This window comes from Pseudorasbora parva, chromosome 7 (genome assembly GCF_024679245.1).
Source record: "Pseudorasbora parva isolate DD20220531a chromosome 7, ASM2467924v1, whole genome shotgun sequence".
NCBI classification, from domain to species: Eukaryota; Metazoa; Chordata; class Actinopteri; order Cypriniformes; family Gobionidae; genus Pseudorasbora; species Pseudorasbora parva.
The window spans coordinates 22050786-22065957 of record NC_090178.1 but is presented as its reverse complement, the minus strand read 5'-3'; the positions used below and the strand labels follow the sequence as shown (position 1 = coordinate 22065957).

The 15172-nt window shown below is 37.5% G+C and overlaps 2 protein-coding genes across 2 annotated transcripts; one reads left to right on the top strand and one right to left on the bottom strand.

Moving 5' to 3' along the window:
• Positions 1 to 154: 154 nt before the first annotated feature.
• On the top strand, positions 155 to 12001 carry si:ch211-197h24.6 (uncharacterized). Its single transcript, XM_067448582.1, has 12 exons — positions 155 to 176; positions 448 to 496; positions 3432 to 3462; positions 4325 to 4405; positions 5132 to 5271; positions 5386 to 5511; positions 5599 to 5644; positions 8288 to 8395; positions 8517 to 8923; positions 9030 to 9134; positions 10764 to 10854; positions 11145 to 12001. Exons 2-12 carry the CDS (start codon positions 449 to 451, stop codon positions 11165 to 11167), a joined length of 1206 nt encoding a protein of 401 aa, XP_067304683.1. The 5' UTR covers positions 155 to 176; position 448; the 3' UTR covers positions 11168 to 12001.
• Positions 12002 to 12528: 527 nt separating this feature from the next.
• On the bottom strand, positions 12529 to 15147 carry rbm12ba (RNA binding motif protein 12Ba). The gene is made up of 2 exons (XM_067448581.1): positions 14996 to 15147; positions 12529 to 14813 (listed from the first exon to the last, which is right to left on the bottom strand). Exon 2 carries the CDS (start codon positions 14781 to 14783, stop codon positions 13218 to 13220), a length of 1566 nt encoding a protein of 521 aa, XP_067304682.1. The 5' UTR covers positions 14784 to 14813; positions 14996 to 15147; the 3' UTR covers positions 12529 to 13217.
• Positions 15148 to 15172: the final 25 nt, after the last annotated feature.

Genomic DNA, 15172 nt, shown 5'->3' with positions numbered 1-15172 from the left:
TGCGTTATAACGATCGTCCTTTATACCGAGGACTTTTATTTTGTAAAGAGACGGGAAACGGACAAGGGTCTTTGTTGTGTTGTTGGTTATTTTAGCCCGGTTTCTCGTCTTGTTCTAATTTTCAAAATCATACACGCTTTTGCCAAACACAAGGTTAGTAAAGCAAGGCTGAACAGGTAATCGTTTAATAACGCTTTAAAGAGACGTACTGTAGTAAGTTTTCTGTGCAGTAATCGCCCTTCATGTTACAATAAGTGTAAATGCAGCTGCGAATGGTGCAGCGTGAAATCGCCTGATTTTTGTTGTATTGCCGCCATTGTTTATTTTCGCTAACAGCCGAGAGATAAGGACCTTGTATGTTAGTTGCAAAATAAGTTGTTCCAATATCCCTTTGCATGTGTTTTAATAACATCAATAGTGTAATATTTGGCAATTTGTCTTTTACAGCATGGACGCTCGACCAAATCCTAATAAGAGGAGCAGGTCCGGTGGGAAGGTGAGCTATAATAGTGCACAATATCACATCAGGCCCACTCCATCAGCGGTATCCTCACCCTACCCTGTGGATCTAGACCATTTACAGACCTAGTTCTCAAGCAGTGATCACATTTAAAAATAACAACAGGAATTGATTAATTATAAGTTGGCCCCTTCTATTAAATGTAAATGTATCTATACATGCATGTTATTGATCTCATTGCAAACGATTTAATAATTTATGCATGTTTTGTTTTATACATGCAAATTTATCCATATATATAAAAAATACACATACATACATACATACAGTACAGGCCAAAAGTTTGGACACATAACTATTTGTAATGTTTTTGAAAGAAATTTCTTCTGCTCATCAAGCCTGCATTTATTTGATCAAAAATACAGATTTTTTTTTAAATATGGTTATGTATTACTAAAATTTAAAATATTTGGTTTTCAATTCATTATAATTTAAATTATAATTTCTTCCTGTGATGCAAAGCTGAATTTTCAGTATTGCTATAAATTTCCTTTACTATCATTTTTTTTATTAATTTAATACATCCTTGCTGAATAAAATTGCTGATTTATTTTAAAAAAAGAAAGAAAAAAAATGACTGACCCCAAATTACTAACCAATAGTGTATATTGTAAACAAATTCTTTTTTCTTTTTTTACATTTGCTGCTGCTTCTTTTTTTTCTTTTTTTCCCTTTTTATTCATCAAATTATTATAAAAAATTATCACGGGTTATAAAATATTAGGCAGTAGAACTGTTTCCAATTTTGAAAATGAATCATATTAGAATGATTTCTGAAGGATCATGTGACACTGAAGACAGAAGTTATGATACTGAAAATTCAGCGTTGCATCACAGAAATAAATTATATTTTTGAATGAATTTAAAGTATAATAAATTGAAAACCAATTATTTTAAATTGTAGTAATATATCACAATATTAAAAATTTTGATCAAATAAATGCAAGCTTGACGAGCAGAAGAAACTTCTTTCAAAAACATTACAAATAGTAATGTGTCCAAAGTTTTGCTTTTCTCTGGTGACATGCAGGACTTTCCCAATTATTTAGTTCACTTAAACCAGGGGTCCCCAATCTCAGTCCTGGAGGGTCACTGTCCTGCACAGTTTAGCTCCAACCCCAATCAAACACACCTGAAACAGCAAATCAATGTCTTTATAGGCCACAGTAAGACATTGATTAGCTGTTTCAGGTGTGTGTGATTGGGGTTGGAGCTAAAGTGTGCAGGACAGTGGCCCTCCAGGACCGAGATTGGGGACCCCTGATTTAAACCCTATCCCTGCCTGGACACCCGCATTCATCTGCTGCTGTTGTTGAGTACAACTACCGCATCTTAAAATACAATTAGCAACTGATGCATAGAACAATGAATGTACATTCCAATTAGTAATGGGAAGTTCGGATCATTTTACTGACTCGGATCCTTGAGTCTAATCTAATCAGAAAAAAAAAATGTCTTAGTCATTTAGTTAATTTCAGCAGAATATAAGTGAAATGTAACATGTTAATAGCCTGTCGAGGGATGAACTAACGACTCTGACCTAAAGACTCGGGAGGTGATCTAATCACGTGCTTCCTGTATAGAACCTATGGAATGCTGCGCATATGCAGTCAACACAACATGAAAGAATCGACCTCTGAGACATCTTGTTGTTCTCAAGTCATAAATATTTGTTCGAAATAAACACAAAAACCTGTGGTATAGGTGTTTCATGGCCGTATACACAGTCCTCCATCATACAATCTTCAATCAACTGATAGATCAAGATGTTGAGTGAAGGGCAATAGCAGCAAAATATACAAGAATCAAGAAGTAAAAACAATTGCTATAATAAAAAAAAATTGCAGAGGGGGAACCAAATAGGCCAGAAATCATTAGACCTCTGGTGTAAAGTAAGGCCATTTCAATATAGAGGGTATAATTAATTTTGGTAATTCGTGCACTACTCAAAACCATTTGTAATTGATTTGATATTGTTAGTGCTTGAATAATTTCACCAACTCACCAATGTGTCATCAAGCTCAGCCTGACACGGTGATGCAAATTGCCTGTTTGATGGTGCTACAGTTTTAATAAGAGGAATCCCCTCTTTTGTATACTAGCTAGCATCATCATTCAGCTGTTATAATACAGATCTTTCAGCAAAATGAACTGGAAAAAAAGACTGATCTCACTGTGACCAACTGTATTTGGCATAGTGTTGTAGAGGTGTGGGAATCCTGCCTTTTTCTTCTTTTTTTGCTGAACATGACACATTCCTTCCTTCTCAAATTGTTAATCTCTAAGAGATTAATAGTAAAATATGAATCTCTGCCCCTAATGGATATGCTATTCAAAACGCAAATTATTCAGTAACAATGTGAGCATTAGTGATCATCTCACATTCATTGCATAACATGTATTAATGACATGTATAAAAAGGATCCTAAAGTGGCTTAAATGTGTTTTTTTTAATGAATTCAAATATTTTGAGCATCAAATCAGCCAATTAAAATTCTTTCTAAAAGATCACGTAGCTGAAGACTGGAATAATGGCTGCTGAATTTTCAGCTTTGCCATCAAGGGAACAAATTACATGCAAGCATTAATATAGTTATTCCAAATTAAAGTAATATTTCAAAATATCAAATAAATGAAGCTTTGTTGAGAACATACTTTGTTTGCCTGATAGAGCCCCATTCTTTGGGAGATGAATAAAGCACTTATTTTTTTCTTCTAGCATGAGAGTTTTTGGCGAAGAGACACTTTGTGTTCTCCCGTCCAAGGACTGTCAGCCTCTACTCTTAAAGTGGAGCGTCCAATTCAAGCAGAGGAGGGCGAGCTCTGCTCTTCACCTCCGTACCTGTTATATCTCTCTAATTCCTCTCTATTTCTCTCCCCCACCAACGATTTTATTTGTCGCCTGTGACAGAAAAAGCAGCAGCTCTACAATGGTGACATAGGTAAGTGCCACCCTCAGAACCCCTCAGTTCTGCCCTTCAGCTGTGCCTGGCCTTGGTAATGTTATTGCCATGTGCCACTTCTGGGTGTTTCAGAGCTTTTGAGCTTCAACCCTGAACACGTCACACAAGCACAGCTCTCAAACTAGCACCTTTTTCAAAACAATGCTTTGCACTGTGTACATATTTGAACTGCGGTGTGCCGAACAACATTAGAAACACAACATCAAGCTCCTTCGAGCAACATTAGAAAAATCAAGACCTGTTTTCACCATGTGCTGTAACCTCAGGTCGAGATCCAAATATACCAGGAGATGGAGTATCCCACCTTCGATCCCCTTATGCCCACTTAGGGTCATCTAACCATATTGATTGTGGCGCCCTGCTTAGAGCGTGCATTAAGCTGCCTAAGGAAAGTTAACAGGAAATTCCTTACATTTTATGTGCCACATTCCTTGAACTCAATTAGAACAGTTACTCTGCTGCAGTGTGATCGGCTGAGGTCTCAACCGATGTGCTTTTGATGTCACACTTTGCTTGTGACCAGAAATACAGCGGGCATCACTGCAGCGTTTTTTTTATTCAAATCTGTTGTTTTTATATGTTGTTCAGTGTTAAAGTGCAGAGATGTGTGGCTCACTTTTCTGACCACAATTTTCCATCAAATGTGACTGTTGCCTATGTAGGCCTGGTGGTAACTGATGAACGAGTGCTTTAAGTACTCCGCTAGTTTTGTTTTTCAGATTCAGTAACCACTTAGTACTTTTTCGGTAGGGTGGGTGCACTGTCAACTGTGCTTTTAAGTCCTGGTTCAATATTCCTGCCCATGTGCTATTTGATTTTACTAATTCATATGTTTCATCAGTTTTCACCACCAAGAAGGGATCCATCCAGACCATCCCCAGCCTGAACAAACGGCTCAAATCAGTCACAGACAGTGTTATTGGTGAGTAATGAAGTATATTTTCTTTCCTGGTATTCTATAATACAGCTTGCCGGTAAGCACAGCTCTGTGATCAGCAGTAAATGCTGCTCCATCTGAAGGCCAGAGGGCGCTCTCGAGCAGAAACTCCAAATATGCTCCACAGAAGTACAAAAACACAATTCATTCAAGAGAATCCCTATAGGTATCATACTGCCTATAGCTGATTAAACAGAAGATTGAAACACTTTGATCAAACATGACTATTAAATACATGACTATGATAATATATGGTTTATCGGAGTTCTTCAAGGCTTCTCTAGTATTTTCATTATAATAAAGTATTTATACTTCAATGTTAATTGACAGCCTTTATCACTGTACAAAATATGAAATGTTGTCAGCCTTATTCTGTGTAAGAAGTCATCCTCTTTCAGAAGGATTCTCAACTGTAATTATAAAGTAGTTTGGAGGAAAAACATTAAATGTGAGTTTGAGTTTTGTTGGACAAGAGGTTCATAAATACTTCTCATATTTGGACATGTTTGACATGCTTTGCTTTCACAAAAGCATGTTATAAGCATTTATACCTCGCAGTGTTTACTACTGATTACAGAGCTATGCTTCATTGACAAGCTGCGCATAAAAAAAAATATTTTAAGTGTATTTTCGGGTTAATTTAATTGTGCAGCCCTACTTTAAATGGAGTATTCATATGATTGAATGTACAAATGTGCTTTGTGTTTATAGGTCTGCAGTACATATGGGAATATCGAAGCCCATCTAAGTCAGCTCCTCCTCATTACCAGTGTAAACTGTGTGCACTTCAGCAGCTGCAGAATGAAATGGCTATTCACATCAGCGGCTGGAAGCACAGCTTCAGATACATGGTATGATCTTCACAATCACTTCCAGATAGATATCTTAGATTATCTCTGCCCATGCTTCTGATATAATACACATCCACATTATAATTATTATTGTTGTTGTTTTTTGGAAAACAGAAGCAGTACTACAAAGACAAGGTTCCTTATGAGGAAGAGGAAGCGCATAAAGATCCATCCATCAGGAAAGCCATTAAAGCTGCTGCTGCCGAAGTGGAAAAAACTGAGGGAAGAGGTCAAATTAAGGTGAAAGATGCTGATGTGCCCTGAAGATTTTGTGTCTTACACATGTAAGACCTTTTAATTATTTATTTATTTATTTTTCTCTTCCAGATGGTGCTAAAAGAGCCATGTGACGTTACGGCGTTTCAGGGCATGAGTAAGTCAGTTGTCTTGTCATACACCATTATATATCCATTATCTGTTTTATTTGGAAAGGCATAATCTTAAGTCTAAAAATACACTACAGCATAATGTTTGATATCGTCCAACTCGATGGAATCAAACTTTGAGTGTGTGGCCATCATGCACTACATGATTTTCTGTTAAATCTGTCAGCTCAAATCTAGAGTTGGCTTGTCCAGACTAAAAATCTGGGCTAAAGTAATGTGGTGTATCCCAGCCTTAATGAAAATAAAGCCGGTTGTTGATGTAGAAATTTCAAAAAAACTTGGGGTAACCCCTGTCACTGACACTTATTCAGTCTGGTTGGATGACATTACCATCATCAGAAGACATTTCATAAAGAATAAAATAATTTAATTTAACTAGGCAGATTCATATTATTTTATTATTGCATATTTTTCCAGTCTAGTTAAAAAGCAACTGGCTTCAACTGGTATTTTTTCTTAATATTCTGCACTCAAGAGCAACTGCAGGGGCGCTATATAAATGTTGGGGCGGCAGTGGCTCAGTGGTTCATGTAGGTTGTCTACAAACCAGATGGTTGGTGGTTCAATCCCCGGTTCCACCTGACCAAGTGTCGAAGTGTCCATGAGCAAGACACCTAACCCCAGCTGCTCCCGACGAGCTGGATGGCGCCTTACATGGCTGACATCGCCGTCGGTGTATGAATGGGTGAATGGGAGGCAAAAATGTAAAGCGCTTTGGATAAAAGCGCTATATAAATGCAGTCCAACTTAGGGCTGGGCGATATGACGAAATATATCGTCTGGACGATAGAAAATGTCTATCGTTTTATATAAGGCTCTATCGCTTACGCCACGATAAGGCGTTTACGGCAGAACTTTACGTCAAGATGCACCTCACGCCACGGCATGCCCATGCACGCTGCAATACATAAACAAACATGGAGAAAGACGGTAGTAGACGCGGTTCAGATCAGGGTAATTCTCAGAGTAATTATGCCAGAATAGTGACATAAGCGCTCAAAACAAACTTCAGACACAGACGCTGCAACGGGCTTTTACGCGTGGCACACCATATAGCCATATATTGAAATATTTTAATGGCAGGTGTAGGGATGGCGAATTTGAAATAACAGCCGCGAGCCGCGCTCCAGCTCTCTCTATCTCTCTCTCACACACACACATACACACGCACTGTCCTCCTAGCGCTCCCGTCCACTCACGTCACTTTTTTAAAATCCCCCACAGCGCGAAACACGAGTCCCGCAAACGCGCCGCCGAGGAGCTTGTTTGTAATCTGAGGACAATGGCTCCTTAGTTTCGAAATGGTTTGGTCAAGGTGATGGCGTTAGAAAATAAAGGCGTTTGTCTAGCGTAAGAAGCTCATTTGAAACATTGCCGCGGCTCATTTAAGAAAATGACAGCTCCGAAGAGACGTCGCGGCTTTAGTTCGAGGTAGTGCTAACAATAATAAAAAAAAGACGATCAACACCTTATGTGTTACCACTGAAATGTAGATATTTCCAAATGTAAGCCCATCTTAAGCGAAATGCACGCTTCATACTGTCGTCTGCTCTGGCTCTAACCTCGAGTGTTTAGCCTGTTTACTTTTTGCAAACCTTGTGAGCGCACAAACCCAAACGCTGTGACCTCGCGTCAAATGTTTTTATTGGTTTATTAAGTACAAACAGGCGAGTTATGGAAAATTGAGTGTGAGGAATATGTTCACTTCACACAAAAAGATTTTGGAATGAGATGGCTAACTGTAGTAGCGTTTAGTCCACTGTATAATAGCCTAATTTAGAGATCACTTTTCTTTTTTTTTAACCGACAACTTTGATCGATTAACGTTGATACGGTCAGCCATCGGTCAAACGGTCATCGGTTAACATCCCTAGGCAGGTGTTAACTTTACCAACAGTCTTGCTTGAAAAAAAGGATCCTTTATTTGTTTTGTATATCATTTCAAACTGCATTTCCACATTGCAATTTTGTATAGACTATTTATAAACTGAATTAACAGAAAAATTGCTATATCGTTATGTATATCGTTATCGGGATATCAAATGAGCTATATCGGGATATGAATTTTTGGCCATATCGCCCAGCCCTAGTCCAACTAGGGCCATATCTTATCGTTTGCGATAAGCAGATTTTGAGCCCCATTGACTACTATAGTAGGAAAAAAAACACTATGGTAGTCAATGGGGCTCAAAATCTGCTTGTATACAAACATTCTTCCAAATATCTTCCTTTGTGTCTTCAGAGGATTGGTAGTCAAGAAACAAGTCAGTGTTTGTGCAAGGAATTTCATTAGTAGCAGAAAAATAAACGGATATTGTAACATATTCGGTTTATTTCTTGTCCATATCTACATAGATGTTTGCTCTATCTAAATTGTGAAGACATTCTTAGATCATCTGGCACAATCCCAATATCGCTTTCCTCTTAGCCTCTCTTACCTCCAGTTCCACAAGACATACACTCAAAGTAGTCATTTTGAATCAGGAAGCCTCATGACCCATTAAACTGGGAAATTGAGAAAGGGGAAAGTTCATGGGCATGTTGTCTAACCATATTTGTGTATTCAAATATACTGATGAATTCTATGTATATGCCATCCAGTTATTTATTCTGATGTTTGTTTTTCTTAGAGTCCGCACAACCCAATCTAGGATTTACAAAAACTGGTATTCTTGGGCCTCCTCCCAGAGGGTTCAAACAAGGTATTCTTGGGCCTCCTCCCAGAGGGTTCAAACAAGGTAAGTGTCTCACCAGTGTGTTTGTTTGTGTTGATTTAAAGCGAATTATGTAGAGAAAAAAAGTGTTATTTGAAAAGGGAGCCAAAAGTGTATTTGGCTGACCTTCTCCTTGCATTCTCAGGTGGTCCATATGGAGGTTCCTTTCAAGATCCTATGTACATGGGGGATTTTCCACCCCGGGGTGGCATGATGTCTGATTTCCCACCTGGCAGGCGTGGAGGTATGGATGGTCCTCATATGAGGAGAGGTCATTCTGATATGGAAGTTTTCACTAGCCCTGGTCGCTATGGTAATGGCATGTCTGGACCAGACAGGGGGATGATGGAACAAGAGGACAGGCATCGTTTCCCTGACGATGGACCCATGGGCATGGGCCCTGATGGATTTGGTCCTGGCCAGTGTAATGATGGTATGGCCAGACCTTTCCCTAATGACATGTCTATGAACAGCAGCGGGGACAGATTGATGGGACAGGGCCCTAAAGGCCTGGAGAGCAATAGCCTCCCTGCAACACTGCTCAAATATCTGGTATGGTTTTCTTTTGCATATACAGTGTTTGTCGAAGCACTTCATTTGTTTACGTCATCATCTGTTTGGAGTTAATAAACTTTGTGTTTTCTTGTTTTATTATTAGGACTCTTTTCGTATTGAGAACGAGGACGATGCTCAGATTGTCTTAAAGGTCACACAGAAGCTGACCGACGTTCTAATGGAGTACCGCCTCAGAAGCATTTCATCAGTAAAGACTTCCAATTATTACTTCTCTTCTTCTTGTTCTATTTCTACTTCAAATTGCAATTCTACATCCTGTTTACTGGCTCAGATCAAATTTCAGGAATTGAATTGGAACTTTAAAAATCACAAATTCGCTATGACAAACGACTTTGGATATTCTATGAAAATATTTGACCTCAGAATCTTAGTTGTCCCAGATTAGGTTGTACCCATAACTGCAGGTAATTCATCAAAGAGAAAATGCACAATTTAGTCAAATACTTCTAGTGTGCAATTGTAAAAACTGGCTGTTTGGGTGATTTAAAGAAGCAAACAGCAGTTTTATATTTTTCCTTATGTTGGTCCAAGCTTTCAGTGAGTCAGTTAAACCACTTGCAATTTGATTTGTTTTTTTGTGAACAGGATGTGGGGACTGTGCTCCATTTCCTTTAGTCTTCAGTGGTCTCAAGCCAGTTTTACATTTTTTATATATAAGTTTGTATAAATATATTTTAGTGCAAAGTAACCATATACCTAAATCAAATGCTAATAAAGGATAAAGACACTAAAATTCTTAAACTGATTAGTGATTTTTGTAAAGCCGTAATTAAAAAGAAAGAAGAGAAGAGTAGCAGCGGATATTAATGCTTTTTCCACTTCCTCATTCAAGCTAAAATTACACCCTTGTAATATTCTTTTTTTCCCCCTTGAAAGACGTGCCATTGTCTTTTGTAAATCTACCATTGTCTTTGTAACCTTTTTAATCCAAAATTTGTCAAATTTTTCCCCACCATTTTTTTACTGTCTTGTGGATATATTTAGTTGTACTGTCCTTACTGTTTTTGTGTAATGCTGTGTTTTTGGAGTGTGTGTGTGTGTGTGTGTGTGTGTGTGTGTGTGTGTGTGTGTGTGTGTGTGTGTGTGTGTGTGTGTGTGTGTGTGTGTGTGTGTGTGTGTGTGTGTGTGTGTGTGTGTGTGTGTGTGTGTGTGTGTGTGTGTGTGTGTGTGTGTGTGTGTGTGTGTGTGTGTGTGTGTGTGTGTGTGTATATATATATATATATATATATATACATACTGTTTTTGTGTAATGCTGTGTTTTTGGAATGTGTGTGTATATATATATATATATATATGTATGTATGTATGTATGTATATATGTATATATATATATATATATATATATATATATATATATATATATATATATATATATACATATATACACATATATACATATATACACATATATACATATATACACATATATACATATATACACATATATACATATATACACATATATACATATATACACATATATACATATATACACATATATACATATATACACATATATACATATATACACATATATACATACACATACATATATATACACACACACATTCCAAAAACACAGCATTACACAAAAACAGTAAGGACAGTACAACTAAACACATTATATAATATATATATATATATATATATATATTATATAATGTGTGTGTGCATTTAAAAAAAACAACGTCTAAAGAAGAAGATCTAAAGAAAGACAACAAGTCATCTATCACATGATTAGCGTTGTCTATGAATTATTAAATTAAAAATTTGTTCTTGCATCTGTGTTCAAGTCAAAATTTGAATTGTTTTTCAGGTGCCAAGTCTGAAGCCCCTGCCCTCCATGAGTTACTCATCCTCATGTCCTCCAAACAGTTCTAATGATAGATTCTCCAGCGGCATGCCAGGTATTGCACATTTAAAGGGTTAGTTCACCCGAAAATGTAAATTGTCATTAATTACTCAGCCACGTGTCGTTTGACAAGACCTTTGTTCATCTTCGGAACACAAATGAAGATATTTTTGTTGAAATCCGATGGCTCAGAAAGGACTTCATTGACACTAATGTCATTTCCTCTCTCAAGACCCATAAAAGGCTCTAAAGACTTCATTAAAAAGCCCATCTCACTACAGTGATTCTACAATAAGTTACTGAAGCTTGAAGTTTGTTTTCACTTAGACTACTCTACCTTCACAGGTCCATCAAGATTCTACAAATGAACCCTCACGTGATGGATGTAATCCAGGCCTGGATGCAGCCTGCTTTGCCTGTTTTTGACATGGCTTTCTTCACTTTGTTCATGACCAAACCATTTTTTTTTCTTGACCTTTTAGGCTGTTTTGTTTTTACACTGTATAAATAGGTGGCTTTATTTTAAATGATTACTTTTTCTTTCTTTCTCGCTTGAGACATGAGAATGGAAACGTATTTGTGTGCAGTTATTTGTAATCGCAACCATTTTTAGTGAGTGATTTAAACAGTCTTTAAGCGAAGTCAGTGGAATCTTCGAACAATGTGACATCTTGTTCTAAAGCTCTGTTGCTGTTATTGTAAAATAAATTCATAGTTCCTTAAAGAATCTTATTGTTCCTTTTGTATGATTTGTGGAAGCAGTTCCTAAATCCATTGAAGACATTCTCACTCCAATCCAGTTGTCCCATAGTCTGATTAAAGCATCTTGAAAACTTGAAATTAAGATCTTATTTGAATCATGGGAGCAAACACCAGTTATTTTGCCAAGACATTGGAAAGACAATTTACTGGAGAGATGATGTCTTCATGCCCAGTCCATACCCTACAAGGTGGTAAAAATGTTCATGATTAAAATAGATGTACACAGTCCTCCTTCCTTATAGAGAGTACATATGTCAACATATTCCACAGCCTCTCATGGGAGAATGTATGCTACATTGCTTGTACATTCCTGTGTGGATTCAAATAACTTGACTCTGTGTCTCTGACATGTAATCCTCAAACACATTTTCATTCACTTCAAACTTCACAAAATTGCAAATTGATTATGAATACTAATAAAAAAATATTTCAGAAAAACACTATGATTTTTGTCTTCACATCTCCATCATTTTAGCATTTGGATGTTCTTTTATATCACTGTCCTCCGGTTGAGTTCAACATCTTCATTAGGGTCGAATGGTGTGAATTTCTCTGTTTATTGGTACAATGAATTGTTAATATCTGTAGCTTCCTTACACTGGGAAATGTGGTAGGTTGCATTAATGGAACACAACCATACTGATAAAACAACAAAACACCCTTGTTGTTCGATTTTTAATTATTGTTCTTAAATATTCACGTAGACCATTTTCCTCTCATTTTCCCTTTATGTAGTCCATTGCAAATTACATTGTATGTATGAAGCTGCATCACTGTGCCATTAATGCAGTTCTGTCTCAGCCTTAAGTGCTCTTGGTAAGCTTTATTAATTATCAGGCATATAAAAGGCATGGTGTGTTGAAGTTGATCATACTAGTTTCATAAACAGTCCTTGATGTGCATTTTTAAATGCAAATTAATGATTTTTTAATGACAAATTAAAGACTGAAAAATTATCACTGAAATTGCATGACATTTCAATCAAATTTAATTGCAATATAACATCAAAACAAATTGATCAAGTCACGAAGACATTGGAAAACAACTCAAAGTGGTTGTTTTAGAAATAGGAATGTATATGTAAAAATAAAATAAAAAAAAGGCAAATCAAAATACTGCCAACCATACAAACATGGTCAGAAACCATTTTGAACATTGTTTGTAACATTTCTGATGAACTTCAAATATATACAGTCTAACTGAATAACTCAAATTTAATTTTAATATGCAAGACAAGAGGTCTGTGATATATTGTTTTTTTTTTTAATTGAAGCCAGTAAGCTGTATGTTCAGCAGCAACAACTGAGAGAAAAAGGCAACAAGTGCAAGAGTTTTAAATATGGCATTATTCATTTAGAGTACTCCTTAACAGTTTGGCAACCATTGTATGAAACAAATATTGAGGTCTTTTTTTTTTTTTTTGTATGCTCCTTCCATTCGGTACTCTTCTTCACAGGGCATCTTCAATTGTTGTACCCATAATATTGCTAGAGCATATTGCTTGCCAAATTTCTTAATGCACAGCTTATTACAGCATTTGGCGTGAGAACACTTGTTCTAAATCTACAAATTAATTAGTAGTCCACATTAACATGGATTTAACACCACTGCTGGTGTCTGAAGGTGCTGAAAAAAAATCTCACATCTCACAGTTGTTCAACATGTGCCAATTATCTTCTCCATCTGTTGACGCGTGATGCAAGTGAGTAGAATTTTTGCTCCCATGAAAAACTTGCCATGAAGACTCTGGGCTTGTCTGGCAATATCCTCACATTCGAACTGCACGATGGCTTCCCCAACGCCATTGCCCTGGCTGTCCACAAGCAATACGATTGCATTCTCACAGATGTTAAAGCGCAAGAAAAAATCTCTCACCTCTTGTTTCCTGATATCTGCAGGAAAATTGCGTGCATATACACACGACATGGTTAAATGTGTATTTTTATATGGCTTTGGCCTCCAGGCTTTAGTACATCTGTTTTTGCTGAGTATTGCAAACATTTCTTCTTTAGTAATAGATGACACTTCAATGTTTTTTAAGCCAACAGTCGTCCCATTCATGTTCAGAGCTGAGGTGTGATCTTCTGCACGCTCGAAGGTAATGAACGCAGTGCTTGTCCTTTCTCCCCACTTGTTTAATAAATGTTTTATTCTGTGGTTTGGGATTGCATGACAGCCGAAAATGTTCTTGATCTCCGTCTTGGTTATATTCCTTGAAAGATTATCGACCATAACGCAATGTTCGTTTTGAGGGGACGGAAAGTTTCGGCAGAATTTTTTAGGAGATCCTGCCGAGGGTTGTTCATCCGCACTTCTTTTGGTTAAGAAATCTCTAATTGCGTTTCTATCCGTGTTGACCTTCTTTTGCTCTGGGAAAGCATGAGGTCTGATGTTTTGCATGCCATTTTGAGACTCCTCCACAGCATCAGTCCACATCTTCTCATGGGCAAGTCTCACCTCAACATTGAATTCTTTGAATTTTCTGTGGCTGTATTTCAGCCCTTCCTCAGCATCTGCAAAACTTGCCAGCTTCGCCAGACAGCACCAGCCCAGTTGCAGTCGGACTTTCGTAATGACCTCCAACACCGGGAGTCCCCTTAGGAATTGGTAGATCTCTTGTTTGGCAACAGAGTCAGGAAAACCATAAAGCCGAAGGTAGCCTGGCTTACATGTACTAAGGTTTTCTCCACTGCTTTCATGCTCCTTAGATGCCAAGTCATAAGTAAGAATATGCTGGGTATCTGTATTTGTTTGGTTGTTAATTGTGGAATGGCTGATTGTTTTTGGAACGTTATGGTTGATATCTTCAGGCATTTGGCTGGCCGGACTTTGGCGATTCACTTTGTTGTAAGAATGCGGCCCATGAATGGCAGCCATTAGACTTAGCAAAAGAGCTGCATTGGTGTCAGATGGCATTGATGGTACTATTTTAGTCTCTACAGTGGACTTTGGTTTCCTCAGTCTTGACTCCATTTTTCTCTTCAATTCAGCCAAACTGCTGATATGTAATGAAATAGCAGAGCCTCTGAGGAGTTTTCCAGAGTAGCGCATAGCTAGTTGGCCTTCTCTCTCCGTATTAAAAATAATGAAAGCTTCCCCCATCTCACCACCGATGATATGAACACCGCCCTCAGGTATGTGCAAGCCATGGAAAAACCTGCGAATATCTTCAGATCCTGCCTCTGTGTTTAAACCTTGCAAACGCAGAACCACTACTGTCATGATCAAATTCTTCTTACAAACCACTGAGATCTGTTAAAAAAGGCAAAAAGTAAACTTTTAAATAAGTTTCTCGAGCAACAACACACACAAAAAACACAAATCGTGTACAAACTACTTTTTGTTTAAAACTTTCAAAGAGTGCAAACAAATTCACATCAGAAAATTCACTTCCAGCTAAACAATCGAAAAAAAGTACTCAGACCTGTACTTACCGTTTGTTTTTCTTTAAAACATATACTTCTTACAAATTTTATTCTGCACAAGACTTTCTCTGTCAGAGAAACCACGCGGTAACCTGCAAACAGCAAAGCACGCGTCCGGTCTGTGGCGGGTAACCGCTCAACTTCCTTTCAAGACTTTTTAAGAGGAGCACGGCAGCGCGCACGCAA

Excerpts from the sequence above, each read along its gene's own strand:
- si:ch211-197h24.6 (XM_067448582.1), top strand. The coding sequence starts at position 449 with ATGGACGCTCGACCAAATCCTAATAAGAGGAGCAGGTCCGGTGGGAAG. Across the intron at positions 5,645-8,287 it reads TACGGCGTTTCAGGGCATGA|AGTCCGCACAACCCAATCTA; the intron begins GTAAGTCAGTTG and ends TGTTTTTCTTAG. Across the intron at positions 9,135-10,763 it reads GCCTCAGAAGCATTTCATCA|GTGCCAAGTCTGAAGCCCCT; the intron begins GTAAAGACTTCC and ends ATTGTTTTTCAG.
- rbm12ba (XM_067448581.1), bottom strand. The coding sequence starts at position 14,783 with ATGACAGTAGTGGTTCTGCGTTTGCAAGGTTTAAACACAGAGGCAGGA.